This window comes from Polyodon spathula, chromosome 6, assembly GCF_017654505.1.
Source record: "Polyodon spathula isolate WHYD16114869_AA chromosome 6, ASM1765450v1, whole genome shotgun sequence".
Taxonomy (NCBI): Eukaryota; Metazoa; Chordata; class Actinopteri; order Acipenseriformes; family Polyodontidae; genus Polyodon; species Polyodon spathula.
This window is the reverse complement of record NC_054539.1, coordinates 50,432,195-50,456,840: the sequence shown is the minus strand read 5'-3', so window position 1 is coordinate 50,456,840 and position 24,646 is coordinate 50,432,195. Positions and strand designations below refer to the sequence as shown.

Below are 24,646 nucleotides of genomic sequence, written 5' to 3'. Positions count from 1 at the left end.
TAATTCATACACAGTACCATGGAATGCCAGAAGTTTGTATTTATGTACAGGAGACTTGGTTGAAGGAGCAGTTGAAATGTAGTATTTCTGGATATGAAGCAGTTGGAACATATATGGATACTGTAGGATGATGTAGTGTTTAGGGAGGCTGTGTTACAGAATTTGAGTATAATGCTGTTAATTGTAACAATACTGAATTAGTTGTTTAAAATGTTTATAATCTGGGTAATAAATTGATGGGTGAATTATTAGAAGACTTAATGAAATACACCATCCCTTTATCTGGTGTGGTGATTTTAATGCAGAAAATGTTGTATGAGGTCCTACTTTTACTGATAAGAATGGAGACTGTATTGAGGGAATAATATATCGTTTTAATTTAGTGTGTTTTAAATAATGGGAGTGAAACTCGGATTGCTATACATAGAAATAAAGTTTCTGAATAGGTTTGACTTTAGTATCCAATAATTTGGCATTATATTGTGACTGATTTATATATTTTTAAGAAGTGGAAGTGATTTTTACTAACTTCAGTAGACATCCAACTTAAGTTAGCTGTGAAATTTTTTTTAAAAAAGTAGAACATTTCTGTTCTTTTTCTTTGAAGACTATTTTTGATAATGGGTCAGTCAGTCAGGTCAATCACCCTTGAAACCCAAGGTTCATGGATTTTGATGCTGTTTGGCAGAGGTGTTGGTACCATAGAGATATAAGATCTCCCCAAGCTCTACGTCTCTAGGTCAAATGGTTTTTATGTGAGAGGTCACCAAATATTTGATGGGGGATGGGGGGATCAAGCGCTGAGATTGCAAATGTTTGGTCTTGTTCACCTTGCCAAACTTTGGTTACAGCCTGAAGTCAACTCGGCAGTACGGGTAATTGAAATTCTCGTTATGTGGGTCGCTTTTTGCGATACATGCCTGCGCCAATCAGGAAATGGGTCGGGCAGTGAGACCCTGTTACCCTAGATAACTTTGTGGCTCTGATGGAGTGGAAACTGGCTGCAGAGGAACTGTCCCGTCGGCCCTGGGATTACGTGAAGGCACGGTGATGTAAATTACTACCCCACCACTAGGGTAAAAATTGAGTTTCGTCGTTTGTGTGATACCTAAATTACCATATGTTGTGTGAAATTTAATTACTTTAAATTTAAAAGGAAGTTGATGTGGAAGTAAATAAGACAATTACTTCACAGAGTAATTTTAAAAGGTCCTTTATTATTTCACACACACACACACACACACACACACACACACACACACACACACACACACACACACACACACACACACACACACGCAGTTACATACACAGATGCTATACTGCGAATAACAATATCCCTAACGGGACACAACCCAACAAGGTTACATACAAAGATTATATTAATCACAGATCAATACAATCCATGAGACGCAACTGAACTAATTCTTACCCTTCCAAGCGGATCGGGAGAGCCCTTCGACCCTGGTAAGAGAAAGCAGCTGTCTCCAAGAAATTACCGAGCAGGACTGCGCGCTAATCCTCACGGCTGACTCTCATCAGAGCAGAGGAGAACCCCGTCCTTTATAACTTACCAAGTTAGGCTTTTGCATGCGAGAGAGTAATTGGCCAGATCACTCCCTCGAGGCTCGGCCCTCTGAATAAACCATTCCTTTCCCTAGAACATTCTAACCAAAACAAGTTATATAAACGTGACAAAAACAAGTTATATAAGATATGGGGTTATTATAGGGCAAGGGCAAAGATGAACTCGAACGCATTTCTAGAACTTTCTAGAACACACTTTTTTTTTTTATTACACCATACGTAGTAATGCTGGGGAGAGATTATCCAGGGTTTAACATAAAATATAAAAATATAAAATTATAAAAATACAGGAGGGGGCTCCCGAGTGACGCATCCTGTAAAGGCGCTCCACGTGGAGCGCACGATGCGACCTATAGCCTGGAGGTCGTCGGTTCGAATCCAGGCTATTCCACTGCCAACCATGGAGGAGAGCTACCAGGGGCGGCGCACAATTGGCCGAGCATTGCCTGGGTGGAGAGGTCCAGGTTGGCCAGGGTATCCTCGGCTCGCCACTCACCAGCGACCCCTGTAGACTTGCTGGATGCCTGTGGGCTTGCCTGTAAGCTGCCCAGAGCTGCATTGTCCTCCGAAGCTGTAGCTCTGAGGTGGCTGCATGGCAGTCCTGCAGAGTGAAAAAAAAAAAAAAAAGCAGTTGGCTGATGGCACACGTTTCAGAGGACAGCGTGTGTTTGCCTTCGCCGCTTCCGAGTCAGTGCGGAGGCGGTAGCTGTGAGCTGAGCCTAAAATAATACAATTGGCTGTTTCAGATTGGGAGAAAAATGGGGTAAAAATCAATTGGCGACTATAAAATACAAGGGGAGTTGGCAGCCCCAGTTGAAAAGGTAGAAATGGGAAAGATTAACCCAGAAGAGAGTTTGGAACAAATATTCCCCTTTAGCGGGCAAGACTTTAACCCCCATTAAGCGCAGAAACTCCTGTATGGATAGAAATAGAAAAGTGCAAGGAGTATCAGCCACATGTGTGCCAGAAAACTTTAGTTGGGTAACCCAATAAACGTGTAGGAAAAGGGGTCGGGACACAGTGCACGGAACAGGAGATAATTGATGGAACTGGGAACATGCAGGTCACTGTAAATGAGGAGGGGGATCAGGCTCTGTTAGACCAATGGGGTGTAAGAAACACGCAGTTTGGCAGAGAACAGGCTAATGACCACGCCTTAGTGAATGTTAGACAAGCAGTGGTGGAAGTAAATAGTAAATAGGTTCTAGAACTATTTCAAATGCTAATTTCTCTGAAGAATTAACAATTAATTATTTAAAGGAAAATAGCTGTTTAAGTCATGAAAGTGAGTAATTGATGCCAACTACACGCAGTGTAGCCTATATGGTAATTTAATTAAGTCAATTATGATTACCTTGGTTAACACAAAAAAAGTTGGAGTCTAGCTAACACTATATTTAATGTCTTAACTTTTTTTGCAGATGTACCTCTTCACAGAAAAAAACAAGAGACAGATACCTATGTTTTGGTAAGTCTTTGTGTGCTAAAGTTTCTGTATTCCCAAACAGTTAGAACGCTTTTAATTTTAAGCGTTATTATTTTGGGGATGGGGGGTCACTGTTTCCAAGGACTATTTTTGCAAAAACATGTGAAGAAAAGGACATGAGTACAGACTGGAACACATTTTAGTCCTGACCTCAGTGTTTCTCTTCTATGTGATATGAGGGCATTTCCAGACCAGCATGGTAGAGGAATCGTGTTTGGACAGGTGACTGAACTCTAATGTATTGCTTGCATAGTATTTGATTACAACATTATGGTTGCTCATGTCGTTTTGATAGTGTGTTTTTTTTTTTTTTTTTTTTTTTTTTTTTTACTTTTACAGAAATTATGGCTTTGTAGTGATATGTCATACTAGACTGGCGGGATTATTTTTGTAGAGCAGAGCAAGAAAGATACAGAAAAAGAAATGTCTGATGTAAATTTACCCTGCTATATCACTAGGTGGCAGCATTGTGTAAGATGTCAACACTGCTTTGACGCAACAGCTTTACTTGCTTTTATTAGATGACTACAGTATAAAGTACCTCCTAATTTCAAGAGAACAGTGATCTATTTAACTTAAACATTATTTTAAATCATTCTAAAGTGTTTTTAATTTTAGTAAGTACTGTAGTTAATACACTGTTTTATTTTTTGAGGGAACTATTCATCCATTCCGGAAGTCGCAAAGATCTTTCTATGGCAAGTTTGTACAAGAATTTCGCTTGGTAACAGGTGACAGAGGGGTAAGTACATTTAAAATAAATTATTGAAATTCTAAAACTGTGTTGTATCAAAAATAGTGTAACTGAAGTATGTTGTGGTGAACAAGAAAACAGTTATTCCAGCCCAAACAGTGAATGATGTAGAACCCTCATAATAGGATCTGAAATAGGTAAGAGATTAAAGATTAAGAAAATGTACATAGTTTAGATCAGTGGTGCACAACTCAGTCCTGGAGGGCCGGTGTCCCAGCAGGTTTTTATTCCAACTGCACCCTAAAGTACTTTATTGGACCTTATTAGAAGCTTAATTGGTCCAATTAACTAATTTAGGATGTGGTTAGAACAAAAACCAGGAGGGACACCAGCCTTCCATGGCCTGAGTTGTGCACCACTGATGTAGATAAAACTTTTTAAATCCTTTTTTTTTTTTTTTTTTTTTTTTTTTTTTTTAATAAGTGGATTTTTGCAAACTAACACAAATGGTAACAAGATTACATTGCACATTAGATTGTAACAAGTGTCAAAATGCAAAAGCATAGCTAAAATACATGAGGAGAAATCATCAGAAAATGAGTAGCTGAAAGTATCCTTGATGAATCACTTAAAAGTAGCTAGAGGGCCAGTTAACTTTGGGCTAAAGCCTAACTGTTTGTATAACGGTTAACTTTATATGGCCATTTGGCACTGAATGATGCTTTTTATAACAATTTGAACAGAATTAGAACTTCCCCTTGTTTTCAGTGTATTCACTGGCTATTGGTTGTCTCAGCAGGCAGCACTGCAACCTCAAGGTTTCAAGGTATCAGGTCCAATCCCCGCTTAGAAATAATCTGGATGTGCTCCATCTACTGCTGTGATATTGTCTGTGCGATCATTATGACTGTAGACTGTACCTCTCCAAAAAAGAATGAAAATTGGTATGTTATACATTGAGCGTTTGTACTGTTTTTGGTTTCCAGCATTTAGCTTTTCATATAAAATCTAAACCTTTGTATGTGACTTCTGGAAGGATCTTGACCCTTGCCTCCTGACTTCTTTATTTTCTGGTAACTTTTCTAAAACGCTGTTGCCAAGGGAACACCTCTTAAGCCACAAGGATGTCAAAGGGCAGTTTAGAATGCAATGAAATATCAGCCAAGACTATTTTAAAACATGGAACTGTTGTGATTTTCAAGTGATTGAAATTCTGTGAGTCTGAACATAATTCCTCAGACAGTTGGCTGCTTATTTTCTGCCTAACTGCTGGTAATAGACAGTACAACTGATTCAAGGCTAGAAAGACCTTGATGCTAAGTTGACACCAACAGGTCAACAGTTTTGAATTGCTGAACTGCCTCTTTCTTATATTGTAGCTTAGCACAGTGAATGAACCTTGTTTAGTAAAAATGGCAAGAACAGAATTTAAGTAAAAAATGAAGCTGCTGCTTAATTGGCATTCGCATCTTTAATGCACTCAGAAAGTCCACTGTGCATGTGCAAAGCTGTGACACCATCCCAAAAAGTCGACTGTTTGCCGAGGCGTGGCCAGGAAAAGCACACCTTGATGCTTGCCTTGCAAGCTGGTGTATTTTGATTTCCATGTGTAGTCAATCTGCCTAATACTTGGGCAGCTGACTCTACACTATACACTGGGCATTTGTGAAGACATTGACACATGCAAGGTTTAATAGGCCAACATCAAACTGCATGTCACAACTACTGCCATAACACTGCTTGCCACTGAATTGTGTATTTCACAGCAATTTAAAGAACTGTGTGTACTAGGCCCAGACATGCTTTCGCGTCATGTCATTTGTTTATTTGTGTTCACTATTTCCTGTTATGTATTAAGCTGTTTGTTGTAATGTACACATTTAACAGGATGCAATGTTATTCTTGTATTTCCTTATACATGACATTTTATATTCTTTGATTTTATGTTTTTTTAACAGTCATGGAAAATTTTGCTATTTGGTTTCTTCAACTTGATGTTCACTGGCTTACTTTTGATGTGGTGCAGCTCCACCAACAGCATGGGTAAGTGAGAAATGAAAATTATTTGAGAGGAATTTGTGTTGTGTCCTCAGCACTTGTGAAGTGAACTACTCCGTGTTCTACGCTCAAGTTTGTGCAGCTATGCTCACAAATCATTTAAGTTAACTCTTTCAACATTGCAGACCTATAATAAAAAATAACCACTCCAAAACTGTTCTTGAATACGCCACTGTTTAATTTCTTTCTATACAGACTCTGAAACTGTACAATCACTTATAGTGGGGGTGTCTTTTTGCAAAGTTACTTCTTGTTAAATAAGTTAAAGTAGTAGAAAATAAATAAAAGGTGTTACATTTAAAATATTACTGTATTCAGTAAAGTCAATTTGGTGTTAGTTTTTACTTGTTTAGACCAAGTAGGAAAAAATAACATACCAGTATCCCCTCTCTGTGTATAGTACTGGCAATAATGTTTGCCAGGCCACTTGGTTCTGTGTCCATTCCCCAACCGGTGGGTCAATAATAATGTTAGTACCTATTGGTGCTTTAGCTATAAAGTAATTCAATTTCAAATGTACATTATGTCTTTATTGTCCTGTCCTCTTAGTAATGAAGATATTCTTCTACATCTAATTTACCCAAAGGACTGCTGAAATTAAGCCTAGGTCCCTCTAGTAGCCCTGTCCACTGTACCAATAAATTAGGTGTTTTATAGTTTGACCTTATTATTTTGATGTTTGTCTAGTAATATGGTTGGTTATTTCAATAATGATCTTTCTCAGAATCCCAAATGCTTTTGGCAGAGTCCATGGTATAGAAAAACATATCTGAAAATCATTGGATGGATTGCTGCTTCAGTAGTATGTGTGGTTAAGATCGGTGTCTTGTTCAGACTCAAGCAAGTTTTGTATTGTAAACAAACAGTTTTTGGTTTATTTTTATTTGTCACACATTAAAATAATTCCTTGGTACCCATCTGCTATTAAATTATTTTAGATTAACGCAAATGAAGTAGACAGGTGTTTTTTTCCCATCAGTTTCATTCAGTGGCATGAAGTATTGCATATTGAGATGAAGCTACACACAATACTGTACTAGCAATTCTGTAATAATTGTAAATGTTTTTTTTTTTCCCCCCAGTAATTGTTAGGTTGGTTGCTTGGTTCATTTTGTCATCTGTGTATCCAAATAATTGTAAAACAAATAATAATTAAACAATTATAACATTGCAACTTGATGGATGCTTAAATTTGTCATGGGAGTTTCAAATTAATTTACAACAATTACAGTAGAATGATAAGGGGCCTGGTTCTCTGTGGTAAAGGTGTATGTAAATTGAAGTGTTGAAAATGAAAACTGTACTTTCCTAGATCCTACTGTATTGTTTTTGTAGGTGTATGAAACTAGAGAGCAGAAATGGAAAAGAAAAAACAAGTTGTAATGGAGAGGTCTTACTTATGCTTCAGTAACGGTGCTTTGAGTCTACAGGCTCAACAGATAGAACAAAGTAGCATTCTCTTGCTCTTTCAAACAATTCTAATGCCAGTGTGTAGCCTATTGTACAGGTCTTCTTAAACAAAAATGTATTAAAATAAATAAAAGCATTTTTGAGATCTAAAATGTGTTTGATTTATGTACCTCACTACAGTGTAAAAGAGATGTCTCTACAGCTGAGCTTTTCAAACTGTGGGAGGTTATTAGGGGGGCGCCAATACCTGACTGAAAAAAAACTCTGTGGGCCTCCACAATGATTGACTCAATCAACTACCCAGGCAGAGATCATGTTTAATCTGACCAACCCCCTGTTAAATCTGACCAATCCCCATGCAGAGAGCTTCTGTCATTTCAGACCTATCATAGCTCAGCGGCTCTATCGCCCAGCCCTCCTTCATTTGAAAGTGCAGCGCTGGCGGGTTTTAATATCAAATACATTTTGTTCACAAATACAGTCACGTTAAAAAACTAGATTTAGATACACCAGCAGTTTATAAATGGGGGGGGGGGGGGGGGGGGCTTTGATTTTTTAATTTACAGTTTTTGCTGCATGCAGAATGTAGAAAATGGACATACGAGTGTGCAAAATTATATTCAATAAATCTTTTATAAAAACATAAAATTAAGCTGGACAGACATTCGTAATTGCATTAACATTAATAAAGACTATAGTAACTTATTAAACTGTTGCACCCTCATTTTCTCATTCTTTCTTCTGCTTTTTAAAATGTGAAAGTAAGGACTTTGGGGATTTAAAAGCTTATTTATTTGTTTCACAGCAAAACACTGTAAATTAAACAGATTTTATTACTATTGTTGTTGTTGTAGTGTTGTTAATACAGTATACCTTTTATTTCACAAACATAAGCACATTGAAATTTCAATGATCGTAGATAAAGCACTAAGGGCGTTACTGCTAGTAAAACGAGATTGTGATATAAACAAAAAGGTATAAGGTAATAATACTTTGGTTGTGAAACAATTAAATGGGCTTTTAAATCCTCCACATCCTTACTTTCTCATTTAAATGTGGAATGAAGAATGAAAATAAGTGACTGTATTGCTGTTACTACAATTATGAGTAGTGATTGTAATAAAGTGTACCGTCTTAAAAATATAAATATATTATAATTTTATTAAAGATGAGTCGCTTATTTGTGTGTGTTGGTTGCCAGTCTGTCTGGGTTCACCAATCCTGGACGTGCATTTGTACACCTAGCCCTCAGGAGCTGGCAGGAGATTGGGGTCCGAATACCATGCCCGGGATTGGTGAAGGTAGATGGAGGGCGTGGTTTAAGGCGAAGAGATAACTAGGAGTACATGCCTGAGCACAGTTGTGTGAGTGCAGAGGCTGTCTCAGTGAGACTGGAATTTAGCACAGAGACAAGGTTTTATTATTTTGCTTTGCTTTGGCGTGGTCTTTAATTGTTTATTTGACCTGTGTTAATAAACTGCTGATTTCGAGCACAAAGCTACTGTCTGTGTGGAGCCTGTTTTCATTTTACATGCAACGTTCCAATATGTTGCTTTAGGAAAGTCATATTTTTCAAAATATTGTACTGTTTACTAGAACGAAGCAAAAAAGTAACAAATCTCTGAAGGGGGGCGCAGCTCTACAAGAACTTGTGTGTGATACTGTCAGCACATTCAGATCAAATTTTGCATTGACAGATTATATTAAATTACAATCTGTTGGAAATGTATGTACTTTGATCCCACTTTTTTTTATGTCAACACTCCTACCAGAATCGATACACATCTTAGTCGTTGCTCTAAATGTTTCTCGTAGGTTATATAAAATAGGGAGTGGATTCCCATCCACAAACTTGAGCTTCCAATAAGGCTTTATAATCAGGCGTGTGCTTCAATAGATTGTTGTTAAGTCCTGAACTTAATTTAAATAATTTTGGATACAGAACAGAATGTGGTATAATAGTAATTGTACAGTTTGTTCACTTAGTTTCATGTTGTATACCTTATGTTGTCATGTTGTTAGCTTAGTTAAATAGAGGTAATAAAATAATGTACAACTTCACGAACTGGATGGAGGTGTAATTAGTTCAAATTAGCAATTTACAAGATTAAAAAAAAAAAAGATTGGCAAGAACAATTTACCTCCCCCCTTCTTGCAAGCCCTGATAGTGTCTTTGTCGTCCAAATAATTCCCACAAGGGAGCCAACACATCCACAATGGTATGAATTGAATCAGGCTACTTCCACAGGATGAAATGACAGATTCTAGGTCCTTTGCTCATATAGAATGTTGAAAGCAATCGTGTTTGGCTGCTTGAATAAGTTGCTGTTGATTCTAACCTGCTCTCTGTGATGTAAAAGAGGCCTTGATCTCTAATAGTAAATAGTAAAAGTACACTGCTCCACTTTATTTCTCTATTTGAGTTACACGTTATAAAACCATGAAATATTAAAAACAATTAACTAGTAAGGCCCCTTCTACAGGAAAATATAGGACTTTTACAATTTACTGCCAACATGGCCTAGCAGTGAATTAACCACATTGGTGAATTATCAAATGGTGAAATATCAAGGGAACTCTGTAAATATATGAATAATAATAAAAATTATTATTAAACACAAAAGACCTTGTAATCTGTCTATATAGACAGCCACAACTTAGACTGTGATCCTGGGCACAGAACTGAAATGACATTCACTTAATGGTGACTTTTTTGGCTGCTGATCAAGGATTGTACTGGTACGCTTCTATCCAGACAGATGTATTGTTCATGGCACACAAAAACAAAGGTAACTTTATTGGGCCATATGCAGGCCATAAAAAATTAAAAATACAAAAATGACATCAACCTTTCACAGTACACAAAAATACTGTAGCAACAACATTCTTACATCTTCAATATTGAAACTGATATTGCTTGACCACCTTCAACTTTCTTCATGTAACAAGGTAAGCGTACCTATGAAGCCCACCGCCACTTACTATCACCAGTTAAAAAAGAAAATTAAAAAAGGCAGTCATATTTTCTTTTACTGAAAATGGTGTTGTACCATTTTTTACACATTTATACATACAAGTAGCAATATTTTAATTTGTAATTGATACAACATGAGTAAGAAACATCACAACTACAGTGTATGCCTTCTCATGTTGGCGTTATGCCTCCTCTACCAGGAAGGCATGATCAAAATCCTATCACCACTGGGGCTCCCGAGTGGCGCATCTAGTAAAGTTGCTCCTCGTGGAGCGCAGGATGCGCACTATAGCCTGGACATCAACGGTTCAAGTTCAGGCTATTTGACTGCCGACCATGGACAGGAGCTCCCAGGGTGCGGTGCAAAATTGACAGGGCATCGCATCACTTTGTTTCACTTATCATTCCCTTTTGATATAATGAATTTCTGTGTACCCTCACACACTAGGGCTTTGCTTTGTGTAGTGTCTACGAGCCGAATGTCCCGATTTCTGTCTACGATTTTTGAATGTCCCCCCCCCCCCCCCCCCCCCCAATTTTTGACCCCCCCCCCCCCCCCCCCCCCCCCCCCCCTCCCCCCCTGGTCATAGTGTCCAGTGCGTCTGCTCTCGGTCTCATCGTTCAGGTTACTCCAGAATGAAAAAACCGGAGGAGGCCAAACGCTTTGGAGTATGGTGACATTCCATGATGAGTGTAATTACCCAAAAGTAATTACGGTTGGGAAAACGAAATAGGGCGAAGTGCCATAATTGCCTATACCCGTGAATTATCAACGATCTCATGGTTCAGCATAAATTGTAAAGCCTGTGAATAATGTGTCGTTAGAACTCTGTACTGCAAACTTGTGAAATATATTCTTTGAACCATAACAGTTTTATGTGTGTGAAGCTGAAATGTGTGTTAACTAAAAAACTGGTATTGTCATTGCTAATACAAGTATAAAAATCGGTCACTACTGTGAATTATCAATATCCTGTCAGATTAATGTACTGGGTGTTGATTTGTTGTTTATGTAGATTAACATAGACTATATTCCTTACATAAGTTTTATGTGCACTTGATTTATTTATTTTTTTTTTTTTACATAAATTATATCTAAATACAACTTGGTTCAAATCAGTTCTTATGTTAAACCAATTTTCCTCTCTTTCCATTTTTGGCACAGAGAGAATCATATGCCTGAGTCCGTGTCACACCAAGTTGTTGTTGTATTTTAAGCAGTGAATATTATAGCAACCAACTTGCTCCAAAAGTGGCACCCAACAATTTAATTTTGCAACCAATTTTTTTGGCCTAGGAGCAATTGGCTCCTAAGGCAAAAAGTTGGTTTGCAGCCCAGCTTCTGGGGCCAGGCAAATCAGAGCATTTTACTTTTGTCCTGATTTGAACAGGCATGTTAAATGATAGAAATGCATGATGAGAAAAACAGACCTAAGCATAAACATCAAAAGAACATGGTGGTGAAAACATATGTTTGTCAACAGTGCTGAATGTTTTCCGCAGAATATAAAAAGGGCATCTATGTGAGCCACAGAATTTAGGCATAAACACATCATGCCCAGATGCACTGGAAATTAAATGGAGGTGTAAACATCTAGTTTGATTGCCCTGAAGCATGTAATGTAACATGCTAAATTAGACTCAGGTCAGCCTATTATGCAAAACGTTATAAAATTAAAAAAAAAAAAAATCTAATTAAGTTTTCTATGCAAGATAGTCTTTTTCACTTGAAGTGTACGAAATACAGTGAGTATATGTTATATCATTGTAAAATGTCTTATGCATTGACTTAGAAGATCGATGTGATCGTTTTCAAGCGCTACTCAAGATTAAATAAATAACCATTGTTTATGTGTGGTCTTGCATGTTTTCCATGGACATTGGGGGATTCCTTGAAGTCCCAGGCTTTTTATTAATAGTGCTTGAATGGAACGTCAATTTCTTGTTTAAGCTCAGGTGCATGTCATGAATAACTAGTTCCTGGAGCTAGAATGTAAAGGTAAAACTTATTCTTTTTTTACTTTGCAAGAACAGGCCTATAAAGGTAATGATCACTGGGGCTGTCTAGCAGTAGGTAAACTGACTATAAAACTAGATAATGGCATTGTTTTGTAAGTAAATATTTATTATAAGTAAGTTGGTCACTGTTTGTATAGTACATTTAAAAAGTGGCCTAATATGCATTTTGTAACTGCTGCATTTATAATCCAATCACTACATCATTATTTTTTATGTCTTCTAACGTTGTAACCACTGTCTTATGTGTTACTAAATAGCATTCAGAAATCTATTGTTAGAAATGTATTATTTTTGTCCCTCGGGTGGTTTTGCATAATAGGCTGACCTGAGTCTAATTTAGCATTTTACATTACATGCTTCAGGACAATCAAACTAGATGTTTACACCTCCAATTAATTTCCAGTGCATCTGGGCATGATGTGTTTATGCCTAAATTCTGTGGCTCACAGAGATGCCCTTTTTATATTCTGCGGAAAACATTCAGCACTGTTGACAAACATATGTTTTCACCACCATGTTCTTTTGATGTTTATGCTTAGGTCTGTTTTTCTCATCATGCATTTCTATCATTTAACATGCCTGTTCAAATCAGGACAAAAGTAAAATGCTCTGATTTGCCTGGCCCCAGAAGCTGGGCTGCAAACCAACTTTTTGCCTTAGGAGCCAATTGCTCCTAGGCCAAAAAAATTGGTTGCAAAATTAAATTGTTGGGTGCCACTTTTGGAGCAAGTTGGTTGCTGTAATATTCACTGCTTAAAATACAACAACAACTTGGTGTGACATTGAAGTGATACTAAAACAGTGACTGAGTTTGTACACGCTTTCTGCTGAAGGCTTAATCTATGCAGCTGATGAGTACAGTGAAAGCATGCTTATCCACTTAAGGTGCGGAAGAATTTGAGCGGTGGTTCAAATGGTTTCTTCTTCGAATACATTTGAGTATCATGAGGAACCTGACAATGTGGATGACCAGATCCAACCTGTTTCATGCACCTCATTGCCAAAATATGAAAGCCAGCATGCTGTTATTTATGGATCACGTGTCGTTTAAGGGTTACATTTTCGGTATTTTGCAAGCACGTTGTGTACATTTTAGATATTTCCAAACCATTATTTTCATTAGCTGTGAATGGCAGGTTTTCTACTGCAATCAAGTAAGCTGTTTGTTTTTTTTTTGTATTTTTTTCCCAGCAGTTACTTCAGTAGCACATTGCTTTAGCTACTGATGTCATGGTAGGTCTACACTTCCTAATTACAGTCCCAGGTATCGCTATGCTTTCTGCTTTCACCATTCTTAAAATGGTCAGTTTTAGAAATAAACTCCCTTTTCTCTGCAACAGCTGACCATGCTTGAGTACAAAACATTAACTGTTTTGTACTTGCCCTAATGAAAAAACTGTTTTTCATTATGGTAATGTCTTGAATTACCGTACCTGCTTTTTTGACTGAAGAGATAACTAAGGAAGCTGCTGCACAATGAAATCATCATCAAACTCCTAATGATAAACAATATATCTGGGATAAACGTGGCAGCTAAAGAAGATGCAACAAACGAACAAAAATGTTTTAGTTGCAATCTGGAGCCCTGTGAAGTGATACCACTGTCACTACAAAAGTAGTTTATCCTCCATTCCATGTCATAGCCTAGCCAAAATCTTTGTTTTGTGTTGTAGATTGGTCAGTTTAACAAATTTATTTATGTACTTTATTTATTTATTTATTTATTTAGTAATAACCATTTTAAACCTCCTTGATAAAAGGTCCTGTAGGAAAAAATAAATACTGTTTCTGGTAACTGTCTGTTCACATTTATATTGTGTTTGAAACATTGCCCAATGAGAATGCCTCATCTCATTTCCAGTGGGCTCCTGTGTCTGCTCATTTGTACAGCTGGGTGAACTGAAGCAAAAGGAGGTCAAATGCCCTTCAGGGTCACACAGAGAGACAACGGCTGGGCTGAGTTTTAAACCCACCAAACAGCCTCTCTGGTATTAATTCCTGACCATGTGGTATTTGATTCAGATCAGGTGTGCATCTTGTTTTGACAGCCAAAATGCTTAGTTTTCAAAGACAAAGCTTTAAAGAGAAAGAAAACCCACAAATAATTACAGTATGTGATGCTTTAGAATAGAGAATAAATAATAACAGTTATTCTGGTATTAATATAGAACTGGACAGTAAAAACAGGAAAATAAATTTTCTTTTAAAACTTACTCCATAGTCTTTTGATGTAAAGTTGCAAACCTTAATAGTGATGTAGTACACACACACACAAACACACACACACGAACGTATATTTATGTGTCTCCGTGCAGCAAACACTGGACTGTAAGATTAAGTGTCCAGCTGAATGCAAATGCCATGCAGAAGATGCTGTACATTCAGCATCTTTAAAACTTGAAATAAAGTTTACTGATAAACATGGTAACAGAACTTATGGTAGACATCAGGTAGTCTTTCTATAGATCCACTATCCATGTCTTGGTAAATAATAAATGGGTCATTCCAAAGTCTGTCTGAAACATCATACCTTTTTAAAGAAAAAGCATGTCTCAAATTGTAAACAAACAGTTTGCAGTACATAACATTTGCTGTATTTAACTAAGTAACCTCATAATACATGGTAGTTTACTGTAGAAGAAGTGTATGTCAAAAGGTTTGTAGTAAGGGCCCAATTTCAACATATTTGAACATAATGGCAGATTTTTTATTTTATTTCAAGAATATTTTAAAGGTCTCTTCTGTCCTGAGTCAGTGATTCATGGTTGCTATATGGGCTATGGACTTCTGTATGGCTCCAAGGATAACAAATTGTTTGTCTGATGCTTGTGAGTTTTCTGGTTTTTCCTCACCTGTGTATGATTATTGTATCTCGGGGACACTCGAAATGGGTTATCTACCATATGTAGATAACAGCCAGCGCTGCTGTTGGCTCCACCGATATTATCCCAGAGAAAGCCTAGCAGCTGATGCATTCATTTTGTTTCCACTTCCACTGTAATTTTTGTTTGCCCACACAAGCAACCAACAATGTAAGTCCTCCAGGGCTAAATAAAAAATATTAAAATGTAATTTCTTCTCTTGGAACACAATGCATTTTGAAGTTGTTTGGTTTGGCTACATTTCATCCCATGCAATGTATTAAAGAATATCTTTACAAACCCAAATTTGTGGTGTAAGTTATGAGCCAAGAAAATATATTTTCTTTATTTAAAAGCCTGAATTACAGTGCACTGGCTGTGTGTTGTTTATGTGGGGTCTCTTATTTGAAACAGTCTTGCTCAGTGTGTTAACTCAACTTGCTGCAGCATGTGAAAGAAGGGAAGCATTTTATCTCCAGTATTGAATATATTTGAAAAATAAAACTCTGTACAGGGGATTTAACCAGCTGGAAAGGTGACCTCGGCTCTGGGCTGAAATGTAAATATGAGTAGTTTTTTAGCTTCCTTTGGGACCTGTCCTTTCCATCCATTAATTGCTGTTTGGCTACTTAAAGTCTAGGGTTTACCCTACCATCTGTGGCTTTAAATTACTTAAGTGCTCCTATTAATTATTGCCCAATCAGGCAGACGTTTCATTAGGCAGGTTCTCTATGGGACAGCTCAGTATATGCTACCTACCTTAATCTTTCATTTTTATAGATTCATTTCTTGAGGACAGCTAGGAAACAGATCTAGCTTGGTTCTGTAGCATCATAACATCATGCATAGTACTCTGTTCACACAGTTAACAGGGTTATAGCTAGTGAAATATTCATAGATCTAACTTGTGCACTTCCGTTCACCAGGTAGGTTTCACATGTACTGTTTTATAAGAAGCTTGTTATTTTTTGGCAAGAAGTTAATTGTTTTTTAAGATTTCTTTTGATTTTACTACATGGAAGATGGTACATGTTATCATCATAAGGCTTTTGATTCTTGCGTTCTTATAGTCATACTCCCCAAAGACACCTAGTTTTTAAATCCCAATTTTTTTGAGAAGCAGCAATTCTTCAAGTAACAATATTTTGCTTTAAAGACAGAAATTAGTAAAGCAGTTCTAATATAATTCTTAGCAATACAATTATATTATAATATATATTAATATATATATATATATATATATTATAATAATATATATATATATATATATATATATATATATATATATATATATATATATATATATATATATTGGTAAAATAGTTTCCCAGAAACAGGACACTAGTATGTATTTGTAGTTCAATCACAGATGCACACTTCGATCATCCAATTGTGCTTCAACTTTCATTAGCACAAGTTCTTCGGTGCATTGACCTACCTCGCCTACTAATTCATGAGTTTTAGCTTGTGATTGGCTGTGCCAATGAAGGGAGTGGTTACCTGAATTTTATGAGTAATTCATCCTTTTTGGTCCAGAGTCAAATATCAGAGAACAAATACATTAACAAAAAGTGAGGAAGACATAATACACAGGTCCAGGAAAACAAATTGAGCTAAAATTATGTAATTAACAATGCTATTATCTGCTGTGGTTTTGGTTGAGCTTGTGGCTCCTACCAAGAGTTAAATGTGAATAAATTCTCATTTGTGCTCTTAAAACAGTACACGTGGAATATGAATCATCATTTGCTGTACAGAATTTACAGTTTAGCTGTTGAATAACGCTGTGAAAAATATGTGAAATCGCAGTTGAAATATGCAACCTCCACAGCTTAAGTGACAGAACTTGGTGGCATGTTATGATAGCCCAATCTGTCTGCATGTCTGGAAAGGGCCTAATGTGGGAAGATTTGTGAGGCAGCTCTTTTTACCAGCCTGAGCCTTAAGCCACTTATGTCAGCTTGGGCTCGAGCTGCATCGATGTAGCACTTCCTTTTAAAGTCTTAAATTTCCATGCAAGGGCCTGGCAGGTGGATTCTTGTTTTCAGTCAATAAAGCTTTTAGTTTACATATTGAAGATTTCTGTTTGTAATATGCAGCATTTGAAGACACCCGAGCTGGATCGGTCGATATGTGTTTCATAAAGCAATGGCAGCACAATGCTGTAGTTTGCAAATCTCTTCCCTGAAATATGAAAGCTGACTTGAATGCCTTGATCTGAAATCGAACATTTCTGCTCTTTTCTAATGGGTGCACAGCAGGCATGGGACAGGGAATGAAACATATACCCTGTAGATAAACAGGAAGAGGACAGGCCCCTTTAACTTTTGCTTATTCCCTGGTAACCAGCCTGCAGTTACATGTAATGCTAGAAATGGATCTGCTCCCCTGGGCCGGAAATAAAATGGCACAGATAAATTGACAGAGTTGAGTGGCTCAATGTTTGTCTTGTGTTCTGCAGGCACCATTAAAAATTAAACTAAAAAGCTGGTTTCATTTACCTTGATTGCACTTGTTTCTTTTATCTTGATTGATCTGTTCTGTAAACATACACAACTGACCTTAATCTGCTTATATATTACAAGGCAATGCATTTTTTTTCTCTCTCCTCATGTTCAGGAAGAACTTTTACTTTTTTTTCATATCCTTTAGAAGTGCAGATGACAGCTTCAAGATTTAGTTGTAAATCTTGCACCATACTAATTATTTTTGCAAGAAAATTTGTTTTAAGTGAGCGCCTTGTGTACTTTTATTTACTGTAATTGGGGGGAGGGAGGAGGGGAGACACAGAGCACGATAGATTAGGCCGACACAAACTGGTCACTAATGTTATACAGTACACGGTATTACGTGCACTAAGTAAAACAAGGCCAGTTATGATTACCGTTATGTGTTAAACATAGGAACGGAAATCGTCATATATATATATATATATATATATATACTATATATATATATATATATATTATATATATATCATATATATATATATCCAGTGCCTTGCAAAGGTATTCAGACCCCTGACCAATTCTGTCATATTACTGAATTACAAATGGTACACTGAAATTTCGTTCTGTTCGATATTTTATTTTAAAACACTTAAATTCAAAATCAATTATTGTAGGGTGACATTGGTTTTATGTTGGGAAATGTTTTTAAGAAAAATAAAAAACTGAAATATCTTGCTTGCATAAGTATTCAACCCCCACACATTAATATTTGGTAGCGCCACCTTTCGCTGCAATAACAGCTTTAAGTCTTTTGGGGTAAGTATGTACCAGCTTTGCACACAGTGTCGGAGTGATTTTGGCCCATTCTTCTTGGCAGATTTGCTCCAGGTTGTTCAGGTTGGTTGGACGATGCTTGTGGACCGCAATTTTCAAATAGTGCCACAGATTCTCAATGGGATTGAGATCAGGACTTTGACTGGGCTACTGTAGGACATTCAACTTTTTGTTCTTGAGCCACTCCAATGTTGCTTTGGCCTTGTGCTTGGGATCATTGTCCTGCTGAAAGGTGAATTTCCTCCCAAGCTTCAGTTTTTTAGTGGACTGAAGCAGATTCTCTTGCAGTATTTTCCTGTATTTTGCTCCATCCATTCTTCCTTCAATTGTAACAAGATGCCCAGTCCCTGCTGATGAGAAGCATCCCCACAGCATGATGCTGCCACCACTATACTTCACTGTAGGGATGGTGTGTCTTGAGGCATGGGCAGTGTTAGGTTTTTCCTTGCCAGGTGTGCCATTGTAATTTATCAATAGCGCTGCATTTAATACCGAACACGTTTCCAAGCCATACCACAACATAGAAGCAAAGTACAGTATGTTCCTCAAGGAGGAGGAGAGTTTCTATAAATGGCTCTGCAAGTTCAACCAGTGACAACCGCGTCTGTCTACAGAGTAGGTCGTTTGAGTTGATTAAAAGTGATGTGTGAAAACAAATTACGCTGCAATGCAAATCTATTGTAAATCATATCCAGCTTAAAAAGCAGTTTTAGAAGTAGACCTGTATGTCAGGTCGTCATTATCTGTGCTTACCATAAAACCGTTGTATAAGTTGATTTTCTAGGTATTTTTGCGGTGTCCTTAAAAGGGGGGAGCGACTAATACACTGGTGTGTCTAATGTTAAACTACGGTACCAGTGCCACAATGGGATTACTACAGCCATGGTTATGGCTCACACAAACTTAACTGTCAACAACCTGATTTATTTTTTCAGGATCTACGGCATTCAGGTCATGTTGCTAGGTAGAAACACAAAACCACTGTTCTAATTGAATGTTTTAATTTTTTACTCTTAATACTCTTAGTCTTTTTGAATGTTAAACACAAGCTTTCAGACTCTTGACTGACCTCCTCGAAAACGTCACAGCTATACTGCTTCACTGTTAACACAATAGCTGTCAGTCTCTATGAATTTCCTAATTCCCACCCTCCCGAGCCACTGATTTGTCAACAGATAAACTGAACCCACCTGCAAATAGCTATTGGTTAGAAAGCCGAGTAGTAAACATATCAAGTCTTCCATTCGTTGCAACTGCAATGCTATAATAATGCAGGTAACTTCGAGACTGGATAAAGTAGGACAGTCAGGCAAAAAATGAAAGTGCTACTCAACAGGTTTGAAATTACGCTTTGTTGAATTTGCAGAAATACGTGTTAATCACAATGCTGAAAAAATAGTATGTGACTGGAGACGAAAGAATGACAAAACTTTAAATGGCTAAAGAAAAACAAGCAGATAGAGGAGGAAAGTGTTTATGGCCTGACGTAGAAAACATTTTGTTTGAATGGAGTACTTGGAATGACTTTAATACATACTGTTACTTGTTCTACATGTCAGTGCAACACAGTGGTACACTTGTAAAGTGTGTGGTTATGGTTCTGATTAACAAAATGAATGTATTTGTACTGCACCGTATGCAACACTAAAATGTTTTGTTTACTGGTTATTTTTTTAATTGGTGCAAGCAGCACTGTTTAATACTTTACTTTTAAATTTGAATTAATATAATTAGTTTGTAAAAGCCAATGCAGCAGAAACTATTGTCTAAGTATGGTTTTGGAAAGAAATGTTTAGTAAAGCAAAGAATATGTGTTCTTGAACTTGTCTGGGTACTTGATAAGCTATAATAAATTACTGGTAGTTTAATACAGATGTGATGTGGGATGTATAACTTGATTTTACGTTCTGTTAATTATTACTTTTTAAATTTTTAAAAATATAACTGTTTATAGCAGTTTAAAAACGAAAAACACTGTACAATTATTAATGGAATAAAATGTTGCAAACAAGGGTTATTTTCTAAACTAAACCTGTGTCTCTTTCTTTATCGATGTTGAGCATGTAGGAAAAAAATTAATTGTAAAAAAAAGTATTTTAATCACAAAAAAGATGTTTTCGTTGTTTATCAAATCAACAGTGTGAAGGTCACTCTTGAAATCAGGACTTGAAGGATGTGTTGCAGTAAGAATACCTCTGAAGAAAGTGGAATAAGACTAAAAGGCTAAAATATGCACAAGAACACAGATATTGGACTATGGAACAATGTTCAAATGTGCTTTGGACTGTTAATAGATGGACAACGACACCTGTGCATTCTACCAGTTCTGTTGTCAATTCAACGCTTGTCGTCTTTCTATTCCTTAAGGATATTATCTTCAAGTATTGCTCATCCTTGTTGGACAGCTTTTTGGGTCTTCTAGTCCTGGTTTTGTCAATTACAGATGATGGTTCTCTGTACTTGTTGATTATGCTTCAGATACCACACCTTGAAAATCAAGTGATGCGAGCTATTTCACTCAATATATTTCCTTCTTTATGCAAGTCAGGGTTGTTATAATAGTAGAAAACACTAGTGGAGGCTTTGAATACATTTTTGATGCTCATAATGTGTCAGAGTAGAAAAATGCAACATGTCTAAGACTTTTGCACAGCAGTGTATATGCAGCAAGAAATGTTTTTTTTTTTTTTTTTTTATTTATTTTTTATCTACTATAAAATACATTTGTATTGGAAATATTGTGGTAAGTACGTTTGAACAGGATTTTTTGACGTGACGTAATTAACAAAATATAGTTATATATAAATAAATATAGTGGGCATTAAAAAGAAACATTTGGAGTTAATTTTACAAACAGATCAAGCTAGTACGATCTTTACCCATGTCCCTATCTTACTTGCAAGGAAAATTGTACCTTCCTGATGTCTGTCTTATTTCAGTTTAACTTCATTCTGGTGCACAGTAAATATATTCACCCATGTTTTTTTTTATTCTTCTATATTGCATAATCTGTCTCAGTCCCTCAGGGATCATTTCCAATCTCTGCGGACAAAATGTGCTTTGTTTAGAAAGCATTATGCAGTAAACATTAAATGCTGATTGCGCAGGGATTAAAAATGTGATTACAGTTCAAATACAGGACATGTACATTTTTCATATGTATGAAACACTGCTGAAAGCTTGATTTACATGTATTTGTTTATTTGGTTTTTCAAGCAGTTTTTCTGACAAACCAAAATAGAATTGTCTATTCTGGACTAAAGTTGCTGACTGACTTGCTTATTTATCAGTATGGTCTTGGATTATGTATTTAAAGGATTAACTCATTTGTCTGTTGATTGTGTGTCCTTACAGCACTTGTGAGTGCCAAAGCAGATCAAGAGGCAGCTCATGTTTAGCAAATTTGTACACTCTGCACTATTCCTAGCAAATTGATACACACTGTACTTTTCCTACAGGTTTTTTCTGGTTGGGATTTTATAGAAATCTTCTTAACTCCCTGTGGCAGGCTGGCGAGTGGAAAGAGGCCCAGAGACAGACTGCAGTTCAAAAAAATAACTATTTTATTATAAATAAACACAAAAATGAAAGGGCACAAGGGCCAAAACAAAGCAATTTAAACACAAAGAAAGACAAAAAGCAAAACTTACAAAAATAACAATTTCCAGGCCGGGCAATGCCTTCACTGGATTCAAACTTTCCAAACAACCAAAAAAACCAACCTGCTTCCTCAGCTCCCTCCTCCCAAATGAAAAGCAGAGGCCTCCTTTTATGTCAGGTGGCCGGGCGCTGATTGATCGTTAATTAACCTAATCAACTAATCAACCCCAGCCACCTGAACATAATAAACCCAGGCAGGTAGGGGAAGTTAACCTCATCCCTGCCAATTTAAAAAGGGCAGAGCTTTGCTCTGCCACACTCCATTTTAAAATACCACTGCCCAATTAATGAGCACATTTGGCATTACTTTGCATTGTATCTTTGCAACTTACCGCAGGACAGCAATCGCATTAGCACATGCATATTAATTTAATAATTTATAGGTGGTAAAGGAAATCCTATTTATTGAATTCCCTGTTTATGTTGTGTAAGAATACCGTAGAAAGCCTGGTTGTTCCTTGGGCAATTATTTATTTCAAACTCCCTAAAATAATGTCTGGAAATCCTTTAAAATTGATCAATTCGACCCCTACTGCAAAGGTTTGATATCTAAATTATATAATGAAATTATGTCTTTACACTGTCACTTTCCAACCTAAAAATATTATGGGAGGTGGTTTTGGGATTCAGTCTCCAGGATGATGATTGGGAGTCTGCTCTCACTCGAGTGCACTCTTCATTGGTCTTTGCCCGTCATGGCCTTATACAGTTTAAAGTTCTGCACCGCATTCATCTCTCTCAGGCCAGGCTGGCAAGGATTTAACCCAACCTGTGACTGATGTGGGCATTATTTGGTATAACACCATCTGACATTTCTTTAGCGAAACTCCAGTTTTACTCTTTGGCCTCTCCACCCTACTAGCTAGATGCCTGATTCTATTTGCCTGGAAACAGGCTGCCCCGCCCACTCATGCTCATTGGCTGAGAGAACTTTTGTAGTATCTAAAGCGGGAAAAAATAAAATATACACTTCGTGGATCTACTGACAATTTCTGCTTAGCTTGGCATGCCCTTCTATCACAAAGTAATGAACTTAGATTTCCACGGCTCCCCTGATCCATACCTCTCTGCCTATCTTTTTTCTCTCTTCTGAATGCAAACTGATTGCTTGCAGTCTCTCTTTGTATTATATTATTTGAAATGTGTTTATAACCTTTGTTATTTTGTAAGTCATTATGTGTAATTTCTTTTTAACAAAACCAATAAACAGAATAATAAAAAAAGAATATCCCAAACTATCAGATATTAGGCCTTTATTTAAATCAGAAAGTATTTACTGAAACCACCTTGTGCTCAACTAAGTAATGGAACTAATGCAATTCCTTGTTGAAATGTATTTTGTTTTATCCTTAAGTTCTACAAGAATGCAGCATATATCTGTCATCTAAGCGTTTGATATGCCATCAGTGCGGTTAACCAGGTTATGTTTCATCGGTAAAAATTAAGTGGTACGAAATTATCCTCTTCTCTATCATGAATTGTTGACTGAGATTTTGGTAACTAACAAATCATACACCTCTATACAGACAGTGATTTAAAAAAAAAAAAGTTTCCTGTGCCACAATATTGTTGAATCCTGCATTGTATGACCTAATACATTATAAGGTTAAAACCACAACCAAGCTGTTTTGAAAATGAAAGCGAATTCCAGAATGGTACTGCTACATTTAAAAGATTCATGCAAAGTGTTATACTAACGTTAGGCTATTACCATAATCCTGGTTCCCTGAAAAGAGAATGACAACCATTACCGAATGGGAAGAGCCTCTCTGACCGTCAATCTCTGAGCAAATATACAAAAGCTGCCCTATCAAGGCCCTGCTGTGAGGGGGAATTCCTGCCCACCTACTGTTGAAGAGGGACGTCCTCTCAGTAACACATCGCCATTTTCTTTTGAAAACAGGTCAGCTGGGAACACGACCTCAAAGGGTAATGGTTGTCATTCTCTTTTCAGGGAACCAGGGTTATGATAATTACCTAACGTTCCCTTTCAATTCGAATGACAACCATTACTGAATGGGAAAGCTGTACCAAAGCTGTCGTGGCTCCAGATTACCGACAGTACAGCCTCATGGCGATAGCAACAGATCCCACATGACACCTAAGGACATGCCGCTTGCAAAACTCTAGAGCCTAGAGACGGTCTTGTTTGGTTTGTCACATCAAGGCGGTAAAAACGCACAGATGTCTGACTAGATGTCCATGTAGCAGCATTGCATAAGTCATCTAAGGAGGTGGCTGAAGGAAAGCACACGAAGTTGCCTGGCCCCTGGTAGAATGGGCCGTAATGTCCCCCGGTAATGGGGAGTCCATCTATTCATACGCCAAGCGTATCGCATCTGTCACCCAGTGTGCTAGACTTTGCTTCGATAGGGCCTGTCCTCTAGAACGGGACCCGTAACAGACAAACAGCTGGTTGGTCTGTCTCCAGGATGCTGTCCTATCTAAATAACAGCGCAGAGCCCGAAATGGCCATAGCGTATGTTGTCTACGATCCTCCTCTGACTCGTGCGGGGGAGGTCTGAAAGTTTCCAAAACCACTGATTGGTTAATATGGAATGAGGACACCACCTTTGGCAAAAAGGATGGATTTGTTCTTAAGGTTACCCATAA

General features: G+C 37.2%; 1 protein-coding gene across 1 annotated transcript in view; it reads left to right on the top strand.

Annotated features, from left to right (window-relative positions):
• The window catches only part of LOC121317290 (zinc transporter 6-like), a 56,404-nt gene that overhangs the window by 1,766 nt on the left and 29,992 nt on the right, over positions 1 to 24,646 (top strand). The window contains exons 2-4 of the mRNA XM_041253067.1: positions 3,009 to 3,055; positions 3,729 to 3,815; positions 5,726 to 5,810. Coding sequence (XP_041109001.1) covers positions 3,009 to 3,055; positions 3,729 to 3,815; positions 5,726 to 5,810 — 219 coding nt within the window. The remainder of the gene's footprint in view (positions 1 to 3,008; positions 3,056 to 3,728; positions 3,816 to 5,725; positions 5,811 to 24,646) is intronic.